General features: G+C 48.3%; 1 protein-coding gene across 1 annotated transcript in view; it reads left to right on the forward strand.

Moving 5' to 3' along the window:
* The window catches only part of MRTFA (myocardin related transcription factor A), a 166,733-nt gene that overhangs the window by 135,065 nt on the left and 10,632 nt on the right, over positions 1-21,036 (forward strand). The window contains exons 5-7 of the mRNA XM_065888122.1: positions 13,971-14,026; positions 16,695-16,770; positions 17,690-17,851. Of these exons, the coding sequence (XP_065744194.1) occupies positions 13,971-14,026; positions 16,695-16,770; positions 17,690-17,851 (294 nt within the window). The remainder of the gene's footprint in view (positions 1-13,970; positions 14,027-16,694; positions 16,771-17,689; positions 17,852-21,036) is intronic.

Below are 21,036 nucleotides of genomic sequence, written 5' to 3' on the forward strand. Positions count from 1 at the left end.
CGCGTGCAGCAGCGAAGACCCAACATAGCCACAAATAAAGCAAAAAAATAAATAAATTTATAAAAGAGAAAAAAAGAAAAGGCCTCCCCAAAGCCTGCCGTTTTCCCACCTCTCCAGTCCACCTGGGGCCCTCAGGCTCGTGCTTCTCTCAGATGCTCAGTCTCACAGCTGTTAGTGTGGTCCACTTGGCTTTTTCAGATACATAGATTTCTCTGGATGAAAGAGGTCGTTTTTTTCCCTTTTCTTTTTAATTGAGATGTAATTGACATACATTATATTAGTTTCAGATGTACAGCATAACTTTTTTTTTTTTAAAGAAGCAGAGAAAGAGAACTCCGCCTATCTGAGATGGTGTATCCTCAGCACAGGAATGTTACCATTTAACTGTAGTTGAATCCCAAGTTTAAATGGCATTTGATAAACACCATGGTAGGGACTTCCCTGGTGATCCAGTGGGTAAGACTCCATGCTCCCAGTGCAGGAGGCCCGGGTTCAATCCCTGGTTGAGGAACTAGATCCTGCATGCATGCTGCAACCAAGAGTTTGCATGCTGCAACTAAGAAGTCTGCATGCCGCAACTAAAAGATCCCGTGTGCCATAACTAAGATCTGGTGCAACCAAAATAAATAAATAAAAATCTTTAAAAAAAAAAAAACACCGTGGTAAAACATGTGTTCCAGGATTAGAGCTAACCCGATCCCTAGATTCGAAGCTGAGAGAAAACTGGTTAGGCATATGGCCTCAGGAATCTTCTCTTTCGTCTCAGGAGAAGACCAGCTGGGCACGTCACTCCTTGGTATTTTATGTTGCCTTTCTGATATATGTCAGCATCCTCGTCTCTCTTCCTGCTGATGTAGGTCATCAGAAGTGTGTATTCCTATGTCAGTGGTCAGTGACTAGCATAGAACCTCTTCCTTGTCCAGTTGCTAACTAATCCTAAGATAGACCCTAGAATGAGTTGTATGTTCTGAGCGTATTCATTGCTGAATCCAAAGAAGAATCCAACAGGGAGCTCTCTTGAACAGACCATCAAAAGTAATCTTCTTGATACAGGTTCTTGATACAATTTAATATCTAAAAAGTGTAATAGGTATTCACTTTCATTTAATAATTAGTTCTCAACATGTCTGAGATATCCAAGGCTAACATCTTTGCAAGATAATAAGTGAAGTAAAGGAGTTAATAAAGTCACTTGTTGAAACTATGCACTAATTTTACTTAAACGATAAAAATCCTAAAGAATTATGTACTCAAGGGGAGCCCTGATAGATATCTGATGATGGCAGTGATTTAAAATCCTTCAGCCTAGTGGGATGTTGTTTGCAGAAGGGCAAAGGTGATTTGGAGCTTGTATCTAAACAGATGACTTAGGTGTATTGATTATGGGGCTTCAAAAAGGGGTATATGTGTATGCTTCAGCAAGGAGTGTATATTGGAATGATAATTGACTGATCTGGAGTATTAGGCTGGGCTATGGTGTGAAAGGCAGATACAAACATGGCTGGCATACATGTCAAAGAGAAACTTGAAAGGCCAAATTCAAAATATTTGACCCCTGATATTTTAGCCTTTTGGAATTCACTGTACCTGTTGATATTCATGCCATGCAGGATTGTGCTATGACTTTTTTGTCCCAGTCTTGAGTCTCTTTCACCATCCGTGGGTCAAGGTTGAAGATTCTGGAGCAGCTTGCACTTCTGCAAAGGAAAAGATTAGCATCCTTGAGTCTCCATTTTTAACATTCATTCCTGGTAGTTGGCTTCCCTGATGGTTTGGGTGGGGGTGACAGCCCAAGTGCCAAAACAGGATATGGATGAAGCACGTCTTCTGCCTGTCAGTTTGGACCCATGCTTGCCCCAGAGTGCATGATCCCTTCCCCATACCCCATCACCCAAGCTCTTTCTTTGATTCACGTGAACTTAGTTCTGGTTTTCATTGTCATGGCCAGTCCCTGGACTGTTGACATAACTCTTTGGTTAATGGTCAACAATTGCAGGTTATTTTTGCAGGTATTTTGGTATGACGGATAAAAACAGAAAGACAAAAAATGGAAGTCAACCCCAGTTAGCTCTCAGCATTTGACTCCACACCCACGCTGTTCTCTTCAGAAGGAGGATGGCACAGAAGAAAAAGTTAAAACAGTAACAGTGCCAAACGCTTATTAACCAGAGCTTCTAGCAGATGGCAGAGCACTTTCACTTTGATGCTAGGAGTCATCACGGCAAATTATATAATTGCTATTTTGCCGATGAGAATACTGAGGCTCAGAGGGGTCATGTGACTTGCCCAAGGTTACAGCACCACTAAAAGACAGAGGTAGATCCACTCCAGGTCTTCTGGCTCTGAACCCCATGCTAATTCCTGAAAGTCACAGTCTAATGATTCTTATTGACAGAGGAATTCATGATGATAGCTTGATGTACTTTCAAAATTTCAACTTTGTAAATATTAAAATTGAAAACAGTGTTAGATCGGGAACTACAGTTGGTGGGGAAAGGTGGAAGTTAGTGGGGAGGGGTTGTATGTGAGAGTAGCTCCATCATTTTTAAACCCTCTATTAAAATTGCTTCCAAGTTGCTGCTCTTGTCTGCTGGCTTGAAGGCCATGGGCATCTTTTCACTTCTGTCCTAATAACGCTTAGTTAAATCAGAGGTTCTTGATTTTGTGTGTGTGTGTGCCATTGATGCTCCTTGGAAAATCTTACACATCCTCTCACTAGACAGTTGCCCAAGCAAGTACCCAAAATTCAGCACACAGTTTCCAGGGATTCATAGATACTCTAAAGCTGGTATAGTGTGCCCCAGGTTAAGGGCCCCTCCTCTGCCTGGATGTGGAATCCCAAGAAAAATCATTCCCCTAATGCTGTTGTAAACCCTTACACATCAGTGACACAGCCAGCCTCTGTGCTCCTAACCTGTGTGCTAAGACCAAGGACTACATTTCTGTAGCTGCCTTCCAGTGAGTGTGTTGCCAGGCCCGAATACAAACAGCAGGGTGTGGAATCCATCCCAGCTGAATGAGGCCCTCGCCAGGGTGTGAGGAAGATGGCAAAAAGCCCTGATCCTCTGACTCTCAGAAATACATACTTTGCACCTCGAAGCAGTGGTCCTGAAAGGAGCTCAGGAGATTAAACTCTGCCAATTTGTGGACACCTACACAGCCATCAGAGTTGCAATTTTGAGTTAGCTGTTCCGAAAAATTATCAAGTCCTTACTAGGTGTACTTTTTAGTCACTTAGCCCCTGGTGGTGGAGAATGAGTGAATAAAAATTCTTACATTCTCATCTGCAGTGTCACCTTTCCCCTGACTTTTGGACTAGGGAAACAATAGTTTTCAAATTTTATTGGCACCAGCCTCCTTGAAGAGCTGACTAAAGATTGAAATTCTTGAAGCTCTGGAATCTCTGCATTACGTAGAGATTCTTGCCCTCCAGAGACTTTCTAATGCAAGTGTGGTTCTGGAACCACACTCGGAGAAACACTGGACCAAGGGCTGCTGGCACCATTCCCCTTTTCATTTTTAGTCACGGCGTAGAATATTGTTACTGTCTTCTTGCCAGGAGTTCTGAAGTACAGGATAGTCCTATCCACGTGATTCAAGAGTTTATGAATTTCTAAGACAGTTGAGGCTGCTGCATATAAAATGATTGAGTACAGACAGCTTATGACCCCTTGCCTCCAATGCTGGGAAAAGCCTGCCTTGCCTGCCTCTCATATGGCCTTGTACCATGTCTGTGGTCAGTTTGGTGGAGTTAATGAACTGCCTGGAGCTGTGTGACAAACTTCTGTGCTAGGGCCACGGGATGTGGCAAAAGACTCAGTTAACTTTGGAAGGAGTTTGATTATACGGTGACTCCCTCTTCTGCTATGTTGACCCCTTTGAGAGAGGGTTGATGGGAAAAGGGATGAGAAAATGTGTGCCCCTTGACATTTACTGAGGTTATATCTGAAGTCCTCCCTTCTGTCCCATTGCCAATATTGGAGCAAATGACAAGGCAGCATTTCTTTCCAGAGGAATAGCAATGAGAAGAAAGCAAAATGTAAAAGATCAGATTAAAATCACTGTTTGTTATTTTTTTGTAACAATTTTTTTTTTTTTAAAGATGCTTGATCAGAGAAGTATCTTTTCTCTGACCCACACCCACTCCTCCTCCTACCTGGCTTATGCTGAAGTATACATAAATTAGAAGATCTGAATTTTAGAATCAGAAGAACCAGAGGCCTTTGTTCTGCCGTTAATTAGGATGTGATCCCAGGCAAGTCAGTTCTCCTTTATAAAGTGTAGGAAATAGCAGGTACTAAGAAGCTCAAGTTAGGTAATTCCCAGCATGCTGTGCAAACAGCAGGGGAAAAACAAGGAAACCATTTGCAGCAGATCTTTTATTTACGTTACCCTCAGGAGCCTTTTTGTCAACAGCATGGTTGACAGGCACAATCCTGCTTTATTTCTTCTCCCTGTTTCATTCCTTCTATTTCTACTTGAGAACAGGTAAAGTCCAAAGTCCTGCAGGGCCCTCTGCGGCTCCCCCTCTTACAGCATCTCTTCCCACTCTTCTCTCTGCTCACGCTGCTCTGCAAGCCTGGCCTGCTTGAGGTCCCTCTGTCTCTCAGGCAGGTTCCCACCCAGGGCCTTTGCACTTGCTCTTCTCCTTGCCTGCAGGGCTCATTCCTTTCCTCCAGATCTTGGCTCAAACATCACATTAGAAAGTCTTTCCCTGACCACTGCATATAAAATCCTGCCCTATCACCCTCTATCGCCCATACCCTGCTTTATATTGCTTCAGAGCATGTACCACCTCCTACTGTGTTAGGTGTTTATTTGTCTGATGCATCATTCTTCACTAGGGAAGAACAAGGATATCCCAGCACCAACGGACATGTTGGCTCTCAATTAATACTTGTTGGGAGTGAGTAACCAATAGTTAGCGGTCTTAACCCCTTAGGGGACACACACCTCTGGACCCCACCCTCACTCTTACTCCTCTGCCTCTTGTGATTGGTCCCCATCTCCACCAACTCACCGGCATAGCTCCGAGACCTCTGGCTGTGTCCTAAGTATGAGTAATCCTCTGGAAACTTTGCAAGCCATATTTTATCTGACCTGCCCACTATTAACATCTCTCTCTTTCTACCTACACCCTTTTTCTTTATCTCTATGTTTATAGCCTTCTCCCACCCCCGTGAGCCTTCTCAGGTTCTTTTGCTGGGCTCTGTCCGTCACCTATGCTTAAATTCTGAGAGTCTCTTAAGATTCATCCTGGGAAGTATTTTCTTCTGTCTCAACATAACATATATTACATTATCCCTAGATGATGCCGTATGCACACACATACACATATAAGCATATGTACATATATACACACATGCAAGTACACACACATACCACTTGCACATCTCTTGATAGGATGTCACACAATTAGCTCATATTCAGCATGTCCCAAACTAAACACCATCTGTCCCACCCTGTCCCAGGCCTGCTCCTTCTGTATCCCCTCTCTGGGAGTGTTAATGGCACAACCATTTACCTGGTCACTCCATTTTATTCTTCTGAATGGCCTCTTGATCTCTACTAGAGTGATCTTGTAAAAATGCAATTCTTACTCTTTTGCAATTCCCAATGTAATACTTGATTTCAGGCAGGTATCATGCTAAAACCATTAGGTAAGCAGTGCTTAGGGAACAGGATTTTCACAAGGCCTCAAAATGTTACCCCACAGATTATGTATTAATTACAAAAGGGGAAATGCTACCTTTAGGATGGAGAGATCTGGTGTCACCTTTCATGCTTTCAGCACTGTCAGTGGTTGGGCAGCATGGTACGGTGTGTGCCTCCTGATGTTAAGAAGTACGTATCAGCTATGTAGTCTTCCTGCCAAAAATGTTTAACCTAAATCTAATCACAAGGAAACAGCCAAATTCAGAATATAGGACATTCTTTCCACAAGACAAGCCGGTTTGTATACTTAAGTCAGTGTCAGGAAAAGTGCAAAAGGCAGGAGTACTGTTTCAAAATGTGACCGAGGAGACAACTATGAAATGTAGTGCATGATTCTTGATTACATCTTGGATTAAGGGGGAAAATCCAAACCGCTATAAGACATTTGACGGGCAATTGAGGAAATTCCAACATGGACTGTAAATTCGATTATATTATTGGATTAATATTAATTTTCTGAGGTGTGATAAAGATATTTTAGTTAGATAAGAGAATGTCTTTCTTCTTAGGAAATGCATATTGAAGAATTTAGGGATGAAATGTGATTGATAGTCATCCCTCTGTATCTGCAGGTTTCGTATCCACAGGTTCTAAATATGTGGGTTCAACCAACCGCAGATGGAAAATATTTGGAAAAAAAAATTCCAGAAAGTTCCCAAAAGCAAAACTTGCATTTGCCACGCACTGGAAATTATTTACATAGCAATCACATTGTATTAGGGATTATAAATAATCTAGAGACGATTTAAAGTATATGGGAGAATGTGCATAGGTTATATGCAAATGCTACGCCATTTTGTATAAGGAACTTGAACATCCTTATACAAGATTTTGGTACATGGATTTTGGTGTCCGTGGGGCATCCAGGAGCCAGTCACCTGCAGATACCAAGGGACAACTGTGTCTGCAACTCACTTCCAAGTGATTAAATAAACAAAATTGTGTGTATGTGCATGTGCTCACAGGAGAGAGGGAAAACAAATATGGCTAAAAGATAACTGGTGAATCTAGGTCAGAGTTATAGGGTCATTTATTACTTGCTCTTTCAGTGTTTTTGTAGGTTTCAAAAAAAAAAAAATTCAAAGTTAAAAGGGGGTGCAGGGAAGAGGGGGGAGCATGTGAGTGCAGACATGAGTGGTGAAATGAATATATACCAATTACCAGGTATGTTTCTGCTCATTTAATTTTTTTTTAACATCTTTATTGGAGTATAATTGTTTTACAATGGTGTGTTAGTTTCTGTTTTATAACAAAGTGAATCAGTTATACATATACATATATCCCTATATCTCTTCCCTCTTATGTCTCCCTCCCTCCCACCCTCCCTATCCCACCCCTCTAGGTGGTCACAAAGCACCGAGCTGATCTCCCTGTGCTATGCAGCTGCTTCCCACTAGCTGTTTTACATTCGGTAGTGTATATATGTCCATGCCACTCTCTCACTTCGTCCTAGCTTATGCTTCCCCCCACCATGTCCTCAAGTCCATTCTCTAGTAGGCCTGCGTCTCTATTCCTGTCCCGCCCCTAGGTTCTTCAGAACCATTTTTTTTTTTTAGATTCCATACATATGTGTTAGCATATGGTATTTTTTTCTCTTTCTGACTTACTTCACTCTGTATGACGGACTCTAGGTCCATCCACCTCACTACAAATAGCTCAGTTTCGTTTATTTCTATGGCTGAGTAATATTCCATTGTGTATATGTGCCACGTCTTCATTCCATTTTTTAACATAAAACATCAAGTTAGAAATAACTCCCCACCCCTCCATGTGGTTCTGATCCTGTCACTCGCCTGGTTAGTGTGGTAACTCTGGCCTCCATGGTTTCTGATGAGAAATCTGCTGTCGTTCAAATTGTTTCTCCTCTGGCTGCTTTCAAGTGTTTTTCTGTGTTTTTAGTTTTCAAAAGTTTAATTCTGATGTATCCTGGGGTGAACTGCTTTGGGTTTAACTTGTTTGGGGTTTGTTCAGCTTCTTCAGTCTCTGAAGACTTATGTCTCTTGCCAAATTTGGGAAGTTTTAAGTACTTTTCCAACCCATCTTTTTCCTCTCCTTCCAGGGCTTGGATGACATGATGTTAAACTTTTTTGTGGGTGGAGGTGACCTTGTAATGGTGAAAGTCCTGACACCTCACCAGTCCTCCCCGTGACACCACCTCAGCGGGGGGTGGGGGGGGAATCTCCTTACTGCTAGAGGGGTGTAAGTCCAGGCTCCCCACTTGGTCTCCACTTATTCCTTGGGCTGGGGGCAGCCTCCTACTTGGCCTTCTTTGACACCACCTGGCAGGGGTGTTGGGGTGCTTCATTACAGCCTTGTAAGGGTGAAAGTCTAGCCTCCCACTTGGCCTTTCCTGTTGAGGGTGGGGCTTTCACCGTGCTGTCTGTCTGGAGTAGAATGATTACTGTCTTAAGTTTTTTCTCTTGCTAGGCTGCCCTTTTCCTGGTCCTATGGCTAGCAAGAGTAGGTTTTGTTGGGGCTTTTTTGTCCGCTTCCATTGTCATTTCCAGGTTGCCAGCTTCTTCAGCTCCAAGTCTGGGATGTAAGGCAAAAAGGAAACTCGGGGGACTCGCCACTGTGTCATTCTTTGGGTTCCAAGGTCCCTAGTCAGTCTGCCACCTTCCCTCCACCTTTCAGAACCTATTTATGTAAGGTCCAGAGTGTTTATTTGTACTTAGTGGGAAGAACAGAGAACATGTTTTCCCCGGCTCCCCAGATGCAGGCCCTGCCCCCGCCCCCCCAAGCTTCATGATCCCCACGTGAACACCCTGGTCCCACCACATCAGACCACTTGTAGTCCCTAGAACTTGTCTGCCTGTGGTGTTTCTATTCCATTCATTTGGGTTTTCTCTGTAAAATCTACCCAGACAGTTCACACACTCTTTCCTCAGGCAGAATTTTGCCTCTTCTGTCTTACGTAGCACTTTAAATTACCCCGACAACTGTGCTTCCATCTTGTGTTGTAATTATTTGTCTTTTTCCCTGACCGGACCCTGAGCTGCCTTTGAGGGCTGGGACTCCATCCTGTACATGCTTGTCCTCAGTAACTAGCACAGCAGTTGCTTAAGAATTATTTATTAGATAGATGGATGAATGGACATAGTTCTGATTTCCCACCTGAGTTGTTAAGTATGTTTGTTACCACACACAGACACAGCCCCCACAGATGCACGGTGCGTATGCCTGCTGCTTCTACAGTGAACAGAGAAATCCAGCAGGCTTGCCTGGACGAAGGGCTCCTTAGCCCATGGCAGTCTGTTGATCTCTGTTAGCTGTCCTGTGTTTATAGCCTTTGAGTTCCTCTGAATACAGAATTGGCCGTGAGCTTAATTCTAGCATAGTATGGGAACGATCATTTTTACTATGTCAGCACCTAATAAAGTGACATTCAGACCCAGGCACCTAATAAATATTCCTTAATGATAATGATGAGAAAATGAATATCTGTGGTTTGTTGCTATCCTTCTTGCTGAGATGCATTTCCAGAACTGCTTTGTGGCTCCTAGGAGGCTTTCACTTGCCTACATGTTGAACTAAATTTGGGGCTGGTGATGGGAAAGCGCTACATACATGTGCTAGGTTGGTTTTTTTTTTTTTAAGTTACTCTCTTTTTATTTATTTATTGGCTGCCTTGGGTCTTTGTTGCTGCGCGCAGGCTTTCTCTAGTTGTGGCGAGCGGGGACTGCTCTTCATTGTGGTGCGCGGGCTTCTCTTGTTGTGGAGCATGGGCTCTAGAATGCAGGCTCAGTAACTGTGGCTCATGGGCCCAGCCACTCCGCGGCATGTGGGATCTTCCCGGACCAGGATTCAAACCCGTGTCCCCTGCATTGGCAGGCGGATTCTTAACCACTGTGCCACCAGGGAAGCCCCGCTAGGTTGGTTTTTAAGGCTCCTTATGTTCGCGCTTCGGTGCTAGATCAGATCACAGCGCTCCATCTGATCAGATCACACCCAGCACAGCACCGAACTCCCCCTGGAAGTGGATGGCAGTGTGTTTTGAAAAAGGAAATTGAAACAGTTTTTCTCTTTTTAGTTCACAAATGACCTCACTTAATTAAGGCAGCAAATGTGTAAGGGGAGAAAGAAGATGGGCGCTGGAGAGAGGGAACAGAGTATTAAATCGGGGGTTAGAGGCAGCCAGGGGCGGGGCCCACATCTAGCACCGAAACTGTGACTAAGAGCACCACACCGCTTAGCCACTTGTGTTCATTTGATTTCCGTGGGGGGGGGGGGGGGCTTGGTTATTTTTCCTTTGAGCACCTGTTTGCACACCCCCCTGTGTTCACGCGAAGCTGCGCAAGTGTTCCAGGAAACCAGCTCCCGGAGGGTGGGAGTAGAGGATCAAGTTTTGGTGCCCTCTGACACCAAAAATGTATATTCTCATAAACAACATGCACAGTTCTTGGGTTTGCATTGGTTTGGCGGGGCTTCTCTTTCAGAGACTGCCTTCTAGGAGTTTCTGGGAAAATAAAATTTCCGAGTGAGCAGTGCCCTGGCTCCTCTGGCAAAGCATTAAGGCAGCGAGAGAGGGCGTGAGCGTCCAAGGTGAATGCCGCCCTCCTACTCAGACACATGTTTATGGTTAGCTTCGAGCCTTTGGGGATTTTCCACAGCTAGTAGAGGCCTAAACTTTTAAATTATTTTCTGCGTTGCTGTACTTCCTTGTGTCTCATTCCCTTAGCGTGGAAGCTTGTGATTTTGACTATACATTGCCACCTGCTTCTACATCAAGAAAGCCCAGGGCTTACCTTTATCACCCCTAATCTCTTCACTAGGTTACCCTCCATGGCTGCAGCTTTTAACAGAGCTGGCCAGACATGTATAGGAGTGCCCTTTCCACCCCAAACCCCTACCTACCAAAAGCACTGGCTGCCCCAGCTCCAGGCTTCCCCAGATGGGCCTGGGAAGCGCCTTCCAGGAGTCCTGACAGAAGCCCGTACCAGACTGGTCATTTCTCCCTCTTCCTTTCACATGTTGGAAGTGGCTCTTGAAATCGCTGAACTTGCTGTCACAGAGCAGAATTAGACGTGGGGAGAGAGCAGCACAAAGTGAGTGGGCTCTTCAAGGGCTGATAGAAGCCTACACACTTGTCACAAAGGGAGAAAGAGAGACAGAGCTGGACCTGGGTTGGGGTCTGCCACTCGGTGAGTGACCTCACAGGTTACTGCAGTGTTAGTTTCCTCACATATAGAATTGGAATAGTGGTGCCTACCTCATGGTTGTTAAGAGGATTCAATGAGATTATAATGTTGTTGTTATAAAATGAAACAGTCTTTTGGAATCAGTAATTATTGTTTTGAATTCTTTTCTTGGGCTTCATTTCTGGTTCTTTTACCCAAGCTCTGAGCAGCTAGTGAACTGCTCTGGTCTTCTCATCCACCTCCAGGCTCGTCTCCTAGTATCAGTGCTGAAGGCTGCACCTTAAGCTCCATGGTGAGCCCCAGGTTTGAAACCGTGGCTTTGTGTACCTGCAGTTATTTTGCACCCCTCTTCTGAGTCTTCCTTACACATGTTTGTGCTCAGTACTGTGGTCGAGCTGGCCTTTCCACATGGCCTGCCCTCAGCCCTACATCTAAGCATTGCAGGTCATTGAGGCCTCCTTGCCTCCCATCCAATGGGGTCATTCTTCTCCACTTTTTGAAGAAGTTAAGGAGCCAACCCAGAGGAGGGAAAGAACTCTGACTTAAGGGTGAGAGAGAATTAGGTTATGATCCTATTCTGCCACTTGCTGCCTTTCCTGCCCTTTCTGAGCCTGTCCTCATCTGTACAGTGGAATATTACACATCACGTGGAGTCAATAGGAGTATTCAATTAGGTAACATTTTAAAGTATTTAGAACCATGCCCACCACAGAAGGTAGGCATCCTCGCTATTATGCAAAAATTTCCTTAACCCAGTGGAAAGCAGGAAGTCACGTACAGTACAGCCAGTTCACCTGTCACTTATCCCCACTCATGGTGCAACATCCTCGTTGTACATGAAAATGTTGCACTCCCCTTCCATCAAGAAATTCTGTGCTTTGTGAGTTGTTTTCCCAGAAGCTGGATCTGCCTTACCCCTTAGGATAGTCAGTGTAGGTCGTTGCACGCTGACTGGTGTTTAGCCAGATTATCTGTGACCGTGGTGTAGGAACTAGCTGGCCCGTGTGGGAATCTAACCCCTGTTTCAACCAAATCACTGCACGTGATGACAGCAGCACCCTAAATGTGTTGGTGAAGGCGCCATGGCTGCAGAGCCCTTTCACTCTCCTTCGGTTGTCACAGGAGTTCTAGGAGGTGGGCGGACTCGACTCTACAGAAGAAGAAAATGAGACCTGGAAAGCAGTCATTCCCCGTGTCACACCAGCGGTAACTGGTAGAACCCAGGACAGGCATGCACATGTCTTGCTTTTATATCTGGGACTTCTGTGAAGTTTTGAACCAAGATGAGAGCCTAATTCTGGCTGTACAAATGAAAGTTTAGAGCTCACAGAATCCTCTAGTTTTCCTGTCACCAGTGTACACTTTGTATCCGTTCCTTATAGAATATTCATTAATTCATTGAATGACTTATGTGCTCTCCGTGGCGGGGGTACTGTCAGAAAGAAGTAGACAAACCCCCTGCCGTGCACAGAGGAGCTTATTGTAGTGGTAGGAGGCTGGCAGTGAATACGGAGAGATGCGGTATGACCATCCAGGGCGTCAGGCGGTGATGAGCTGTGGAGAAAACTAAGGCAGCAAGGCAGCTGGGGGCGGTGCGGACACTGAGTTTTGCTTTGATTCTTAGTGCTTCTCGTCTCGTCCATGTGATAAGCGCTCCTAGAGCAAGGTTGTGTGTTCATTCCCTGCTGGTCCATCACACTCTGCATATCAGGACTTTTGGAGGCTGATTTTGGAGTTGAACCAGCCTTACTCAGTAGAAGCAGGTGCAGGGGCTGTCTGCTTGCCCACTGAGATGCCAAGACCTTCGATTAGAGCTGGGATGGCCTGGGTCATGCTTTGGAATGCTCTGGTAGCTTGGAGAGGGAGCCTGTGCTGGTTTTCCTTAGAGATTATTTGTTAAATCTAGCGCTCCCCCTGCCGTTAGAAGATAGCGTACTTCCAACTGATCTTTTAAAATGGGTTTCTTTTTTACTTTAATATTAGGAAAAAAAAAAAACTTAGAGAAAAAAAGAAGTACTGCAGTGACATTTGGAGCTTTCTTCGGGGACTGCTGCTCCTGAGGCCCAGCCCCTGGGGGTGGGATGGGGGGAGGAAGCACAAAGGCCCAGGCAGGATAGGGTCATATCTGTGCTCTGGCTACTTTTAGCGTCTCCTTACCCCTGCACTCCTACCACAGCCAGCAGCCCAGCAAAAGTTATCTGCACACACAGTTTCACAGCTGCTCTGAAATTCTAGGGCAGCAGAAGTGAAACTAACCACGGTCTTATGAATTTTCCTCTTACTGCTGTTGTTCCCAACTTGAAGTGAGTCAGGCCTTTTCCCCTCTCATCCTCAGGGTGTCCCAACTCGTTATCTGCTGAGTTTTTGACACAGACTCTCTTCACAGCGCTGCATTTGTAGAGGGTCCTGCTTTGGTCTCCCCACCCTCGGTGTGCTTTGCTGAGTTGTGAGCTGTGGCCATGTGGTGGTAGCCCCAGAAAAGAGCCGGGTCCGTGACGGGGGATACAGTGAGCCTCTGGTCAGCTGCTGGTTGTGTGCACCAAGGTTAACCATACAATCATGGTGAAGTTCTTTTAGTCCTTCAAGATGAAATTCAAGTTAATTTTAGCAGCACTATTAATACCAGCTGAACCGAAGAAGGAAATGGCACCCAAGTAGATGCAATGTCTTTTTGGTTTAACTGCCTCATTCAAACAGTTCGGTCACTTTGCGATTCCTGATGAGGTTGGAGAAGGAAAGTGGGTGGACCCAACTTGCAGCTCTGCTCTGTGTCCCGGTCTCCCCGAGGGTAAAGGGAGGCCCAGTGGGCATTCTTGGAGAGTTGACTGCTCCATAAGGATTACATTAAAGTTATGTTCCCTGGGTGCACCTTACAGAGCCCAAGCTTAGGCAGTGACTGTTCCCATTAGGAACAAAGTAACCAGAATTGTTTTGATGGGGTAGCTGAACCATAAAGATACGTGCTTACTCAGGTGCCGTTTTCTTCTTCACTTCAGCTGATATTAATAGTACTGCTAAAATTAACTTGAATTTAAGATACCTTCTCCACTGTAAATTGTAGCAGTAGACATGATGCTTCACTATAAAGTAATTCTTATATCATTCTTCTCCCAACAGCTTTGAAAAGTCCAGCTGCATTTCATGAGCAGAGAAGGAGCTTGGAGCGGGCCAGGGTAAGGCACCTTGCTTCCCAAGGATTCCTAAGAGCATTTTCAGAGCCTGTTGTGCTGCTGTCATCTTCCTTCCAGTCTAGCATTGCCTCCAGGGTCAGCCCTGGCCTTATGGTTCTAAATAGAAAGCTCTGGCTTTTCTGCTTCATCCCCACCTGAGCGTCTCCCTGTGCGATGATATGGGCCATGATCACAATGAGTTTCTTCCTTTAGTACGTTCAAGGGTATGTAATGGTCACCTCCCTTCTTTTGGTTTGGAGACCACTAGTATTTTCCCATCTTTAATTCCACTTAGCCTTTTATAGCTGTTAGGACATGACCACCAGCCACGGAAAAGCTTGCTGAGTGGTGGTCCCTCCTGTCTGGCCACACTGCCCACACCTCTCCAGAATGGGCATGGAAACCTTACTGGTCTCCGTGTGCCCCTGAGCAGCCAGGGTCCACTTGAGGCCGTGGAAGCAGAAGCTGGGTCCCTCTGAGCTCAGGTTCACACTGCAGCACCTGGCTTGTTGCCCTGTCCCCCTCGGTTTCAGTTCCCTCGGGGGCCTCAGGGGATATTCTGCTGCCCAGTGTGGGCGGAGATGGGGAATTCGCCAGAACATGCTTCCCCCTCTCAGCCCCTTCACTTTTCTCTTTTATGTAAAAGACAAGGGAAGAGAGCCTCCCCAGATGGAGGATCATAGGCCGGGGCTCCCTAAGACCCACAGCTCTTTCAGAGACTGAAATATTTACCTCCAAGACTTATCTTACTATCTTCTGTCTTTATTTTATTTTTAACAAATTTCTAAGGAAAATTACGATTAATTCTTAGAGTGAGTGGGAAGAATGAGGCCACAGGTCCTGGGAACCAAAGGAGTGACCAGCTGTACTGTTTCAGTGCCTGGGAGGATGAGAGAATACAGCAGAGAGAAAAGGAATGTCATTGCCTGTGCCCTCAACCCAGTCTTAAGACTTGGCACCATTTCCTGGCCTGCTTCTCCAAGGCAAGGAGTAAATATGAACTAATTAGTACAGCTCCTAGTTTATTGAGTACTTTTATATGTGAAATTATACCCTTTTCTTGTTTATGTTCACATCAGCTCTTATGAATTAGGTGTTATTATCTTTATCTTAATAGATGCAGTTAAGAGAGGTTAACTAACTTGTCTAGCTAGTAAGTGGCAAGCTTACTGGGATTTAAACCTTGGGGTGTGGACTCCAGGTGTTTTCTTCATCAGTACCGTATGCCTCCCTCTGCTGTCTGTGAAGACCTGCAGTGTACGACACCTGTTCTGCCGTCTTCTCCGGCAGTCATGGAAGTACTTCTGCCCACTGCAGATGGGTGATAGGCCCTGAACCCGCGGCCACTGTAAGCCGTCTCCTGGAGAGCTCAGCACCACCCTGGGGCTGGCACAGAGCTGACCAGTCAGAGCACCAAGGCCAGTCCAAGGAGCAAGTCTTTACCTTGCTAGCAAGCATGCAGTATGCTCTGATACTTTATTTTCTATTCAATTCTACTCTACCCTACTCTGCTCTGTCTTGTCCTGTCCTGTCTTGTCCTATCCTACCCTATCCTGTGCTGGTCCTGACCCACTAATGGTCTTGACCTATAGTTTGTAAAATTCTGGTGCAAAGGTTAAGAGCACAGGCTCTAGAGTCAGACAAATCCGGGGTCATATATACATTATAACGTGAGCGCCGGGCAGTGGGCTGGCTCTGGGACTGTTGAGGGAATGGTTTAATTTGCTTGGCGTCTCAGAAGTGCAGAAATGAGGACATGAGACTTTAAGGAACTAGAGCTATGACACCATGTATCAAAATTAGTACTCTACTTGGCAGCCATTCAGAGTGAATGGAAAATGCTCATGGTATCAGGCAATGCCAAGTTTTTTGAAATAAGGTATAAAATTACATTCAGTATGATTATAGCTTTGCAAAATTAAACTTACCTTTGCATGGAAGAATGATTAGAAACAAATATCCCCAAATACTAACGGTGGATGATTAAAAATTTTTATTGTTGTTTTACTTTCTAATTTTCTGAATTTTCTTTGATGAACATAACATATGATAGTAATAGATTAGGACTTCCCTGGTGGCGCAGTGGTTAAGAATCCACCTGCCAGTGCAGGGGACACGGGTTTGAGCCCTGGTCCGGGAAGATCCCACATGCTGTGGAGCTACTAAGCCCGTGCACCACAACTACTGAGCCTGTGCTTTAGAGCCTGCAAGCCCCAACTACTGAGCCCACGTGCCACAACTACTGAAGCCCGTGCACCTAGAGCCCGTGCTCCGCAACAAGAGAAGCCACTGCAATGAAAAGCCTGCGCACCGCAAAGAAGAGTAGCCCCTGCTCACCACAACTAGAGAAAGCCGGCGTACAGCAACAAAGACCCCATGCAGACAAAAATAAAATAAATAAATTGATTTTTTTTTAAAAAAGTAATAGATTAAAAAATATATTAGTAGTCCAGCCTCAGAGCGACAAATGGTCTTGACAGATGGATGATGCCCTTGGCAGGTGCGCTGAAAGTGGACACGTCCTTCCAGGCCTCAGGACCCTGCAGTCTCCAGGCTGAGGTTGTGGTGGCTGCAGAGGTGACCCACTAAAGGCACGGCTGCTTTTTGGTCCTGTTCATGCCATAAGCTTGTGACCTGGATCTGAGAGCTGCTTGGTGTGTTTTTTCTATAGACAGAGGACTACCTGAAGCGGAAGATTCGTTCCCGGCCAGAGAGATCGGAGCTGGTCAGGATGCACATATTGGAAGGTGTGTTAGATTGGAAATGCTTCTTCATCTAAACCCTCATTCTCACTGTTTTCACCCCTGCACCACCCACGTTTCGTCGTCCCTCTTTTTCATCACTCCCGTTTCTGTTGACAGTGTAAGCCAGAGCCTTAACGCAGTTAAAACAGCAGTGCTGTGGGCAGCCACCCCTGGCTTTTGGGAATTCCCAAAGGAGCACAGTCACATTCTCTTGGGGTGGCTTCCCTTTTTCTATGGCCATGTCGTGGCCCTGGATCTCATAAAACCTCGGTATGAAATTCTTTCCTCCAACCCTGTTCTTAAATGTGTTTACTTTCTATTTTCATACATTCCTTCATCTATCCATCCATCCATTCATTTGCTCACTCAGTATTTACAGGAGCACCTGTGAAGTACAAGCAAGATCATCCCAGACGTACTCCACCTGCCCACACACACTTCTTTCCTCATTCTAGGGAAGGAAAGGTTTTGGCTTGAGTCTATTCACTTTTTGTTTGGTTTTGAAACCACTTTGGGGTTGGAAGAAGACTTTCCTAGACTGAACCCCACACTTTGCAGAGGAAGACACTGAGGCCCAGAGCAGGGAGGTGGATTGTCCCCATAACGCAGCGAGCTTGAGGGAGAGGAGACACCACCCATTGCCTGGTGCTCTTTCAGCTCTAGCTCCAGCTCAGAGAGTCGTCTGGGCCAGCCTGTGCCTAGTGACCACTGTTGTGCGTGACCACACACTGTCCACAGTGGGGGCCCCTTCTTCTGTCCTTGTGAAACTTCAGGCCGGGCCACTGTACTCCGCCTGGCACTTGATTTACATTCTCATGGTCTCTGCTCCTTCCCCAGAGGGAAGGGGAGCTGTTCTGCAGTTCCCAGGGCAGAACCAGCTCATTCCTATATCCTCCTGCACTCCATTCTCTCCCACGGGCAGAGACCTCGGCTGAGCCTTCCCTGCAGGCCAAGCAGCTGAAGCTGAAAAGAGCCAGGCTGGCCGATGACCTCAACGAGAAGATTGCGCAGAGGCCTGGCCCCATGGAGCTGGTGGAGAAGAACATCCTGCCTGTGGAGTCTAGCCTGAAGGAAGCCATCATTGGTGAGGAGGCCCAGCCACCACGTGTGGACTTGAAGGCGGGGCGCAGAGGGCATGGGCTCTGGACAGCTTGCTCCCTGACTTCCTGCTTAGCCTTGGGGGAGCCGAGGTACAGAGTATGAGAGCCTGATAAACGGGTCCTGTGAGCCTGGGACAGCGCCAGTGGCCTCACAGATCAGCGCCGTGCCAAAATAACTGCATCAGTGACAGAGAGGCCTCTGTCCACTTCCCATCTCTGTGAGTGCAGGGGCTTGTCCCTCTTTCCCAGAGAAGGTAGGTAGATGTCCGGGGTGGTGTGTGTGAGCACGTGGAGATGCTGGGACCTTGAAACTGTGCCTGCGGTTTCTTTTCATTAGTGAAATCTCTTCTTGGAGCCTGGCACTCTCCTCAGATAGTTCAGTCAGTAAAGGTCGATTGATCCAAGCAGTGTGCTAGGTGCTAGGGCCACAGCCCCACAAGGCAGACCAAGCCCCTCGTCCTTACGGAGCTTAAGCCCAGGAGCAGATACAGGCAAGGAAACAGGTGAGAGTGAGATGGATGCCGCCCCCCCCGCCACCGGCCCCAACAGCGGGCGTCGGTGTCAGAAGAGCTGAGGCCCAGGTGGGGGTGATGGAGGGCCACCCCCTCCGGCCCCGGCAGGGGGCATCGGCGTCAGAGGAGCTGAGGCCCAGATGGGGGTGATGGAGGCCGGCCCCGACAGCGGGCGTCGGCATCAGAAGAGCTGAGGCCCAGATGGGGGTGCAGGGTGAGTAGGAATGAAAGCGTATGCAGCGGGCAGAAGGAGCAGCCTGCACGTGGAGCTGGAAACGGGTGTTGAGACGTGAGGGGGAGGCCACAGAGTCCAGGACGTGCAGGGCCTCGTGTGCCACGGGCAGGTGTGCAGACATGATTCCCTCAGACTTTGGTAACTGTTGGTACAGACATGTTTCTTTGGCTGCCGCAGGCCTGAGACCTGCCCCCGAGGAGCGGCCGTACCTTCAGGAGGCTCAGGTGCTCTCACGTAGGAGTGAGCTAGGTCTTTGGGCAGGGCAGGGGAGGGCACAGGAGTAGGCCCGAAGCAGGCCGCGTTGGGCCCGAGCCCTGGCTCAGAGGAGACCGGTTTCTGGGACCTCATCTGCACCCGCAGTGGAGGTGCCCTGACCGCCCTCTTCCCCTTTAACTCCCTGCTTTGCCCTGGCATTCACTTCACCTTGTGTTAGTGTTTTCCTGCCCGGACCTTCACCAGATTCCACGACAGCGTTTGGGCCAAGGTCAGTTCTGGACTCTCCAGCCAGCCCAAGTCTGGTAAATGTTTGCTGAGAGTCAGCCATGCACCAGGCCTGTGTGAGTCCTACCGTTACAGAGACGAACAGAATATGCTGCGGCTGCCCTCAGAGAACTCAGTCTGACGGGAGAAGGCTGCCGTGTGCACAAGTGATTTCTGAGTCTAGCTCCCAGGCACGGTGGCACCACGTAGTTAGAAAGACCAGGGCCCTGTAACATCGTAGCCAAGCCACCTGCCGTTCGGGACAGTTTGCAGGCTCCCAGGTGACGATGGCGGTGAAGGGCCCGGCACAGTCCTGGGCGCCCAGGGAGACTCGGGGAAGGGCTGCTGCTGTTTGCAGTGACGTTCGTTACAGACCAGCTGGCGGCTCTGTCGTGGACAGTGTAGGACAGCGGTGTGTGGCAGGGGCAGCGAGAGCCCATCCGAGATGGGCTTCTCTCAGGGATGCGGATGGCGGTGGGGCTGACGACACGTTTCGGGCCCACCTGGAGATCGAGTCAGTTTGCCAAGTAGAGAGGGTGCAGAGGGACGTTCCGGACAGAGGGGACAGCGGGGGCAGTGTGGCCTGGAGCCCTGGCGGAATACGGCTTGTTTGAGGCCCGGGAAGTAGCTTAGTTTGGAACGAGGTCATCACTGGTGACTGGGGAGAGAGGAGCATTCGCCGGCAGTGAGCGTGCAGGCCAAGGAGTGAGCAGGAGGCAAGGCAGTGGTGACAGCCCACATGGTCAGTCTGTTCAGGAAGAGAGTGGAGAGGAGAGAGGGGCATAGTGGTCAAGGAGGAGGTTTAGGGCTGAGAGGAAGGAGTCAGGGGAGAGGCTGAGGAGGTGGGGGATGGAGGGGGAGGCAGAGCCGGGTGTGCACCGGAATGGGAGGGGCTTCGCAGACGGCCTCCGTCTCCCGGACTGCACCACACACCTGAGGCCATCTGCTCACACACGCGCCGCCAGCTGGTCGTCGGCGTCATGGCCGGCCTCCCCTCAGCATCCACGTTTCCCGCCAGCAGAGCAGCGGCTGGGCTCCAGGGCGCCTGGCCCGTGAACTCCGGCCGGGTAGGGCCCCATCCGGGCTGCCCTGGCTGCAGGAGAGAGGGGTGGGCCCCTCAGTGACCTGGCCTGACGGCCCTGGGGCCGCTGCAGTGTGGCCAGCAGCTTCCTCAGGCTGGGCTGAGGTGGGGGTGGACCCGCAGCTCCTCCGTCCTGAGTCCCATTGTCCTGTGGCTGCTGTGCCATGGCAGGTCCCCTCTCTGGGAGCAGGAGACTGTGGGAGAGCACCTAGACCTAGCGTGACCGGCAAGAAGGGCCCACTGTCAGCGAGCTGCATCCTCTCCGCGCTCCTTGCAGGCCCCTGGGAGGGCGGGTGCGGGGTGGGGGACAAGCTCAGGGGCACCCTGCTGGGCCCTAGGGGCACAGGGCCTCGGGGCACGGCCCTGGAGCGGGGGAGGGTCTGCCGGGAGAGCGTTCCTCATCTGTGGTCTTCCCGCCGCAGCTGCGTCCCCGGCATGGCTGCCGGCTCACTTCTGCGCCGCTGCCTCATTCCCCCTGTGTGGACGGTGCCGGTGCAGAACTTCTCCCCTGACCGTGCTGGTGGCAGGGTTGTGACAGGAGTTTTTTGAAGTACCCTGCCTGCCCCATCCCCTTCTTTCCTTCTCTCTGCATCTGGGATTCCCATGCCGGGTCCCTGCTTCTCCCGCCTCTCCCACCCAGCCTGGTCCCTGCCCCGGAGCGCAGGCCTGCCCCCAGGACATGGGTCTCTGGGAGTCACTGGCTGCTGAAGGGAGGTCGCTGTCCTTCCACTGTTCTGCTTCACCTGTGTAAGCAGGCGGCCCTTCTCCACGAGGCTCTTCTGTCTGTTCCTCCTGGTCTTCGGGGAGTCGGGCAGCCCAGGGGAGGAGCTGCACCTGCATAGCTGTTACCCAAACTCCTTC

This window comes from Phocoena phocoena, chromosome 11 (genome assembly GCF_963924675.1).
Source record: "Phocoena phocoena chromosome 11, mPhoPho1.1, whole genome shotgun sequence".
Lineage (NCBI taxonomy): Eukaryota > Metazoa > Chordata > Mammalia > Artiodactyla > Phocoenidae > Phocoena > Phocoena phocoena.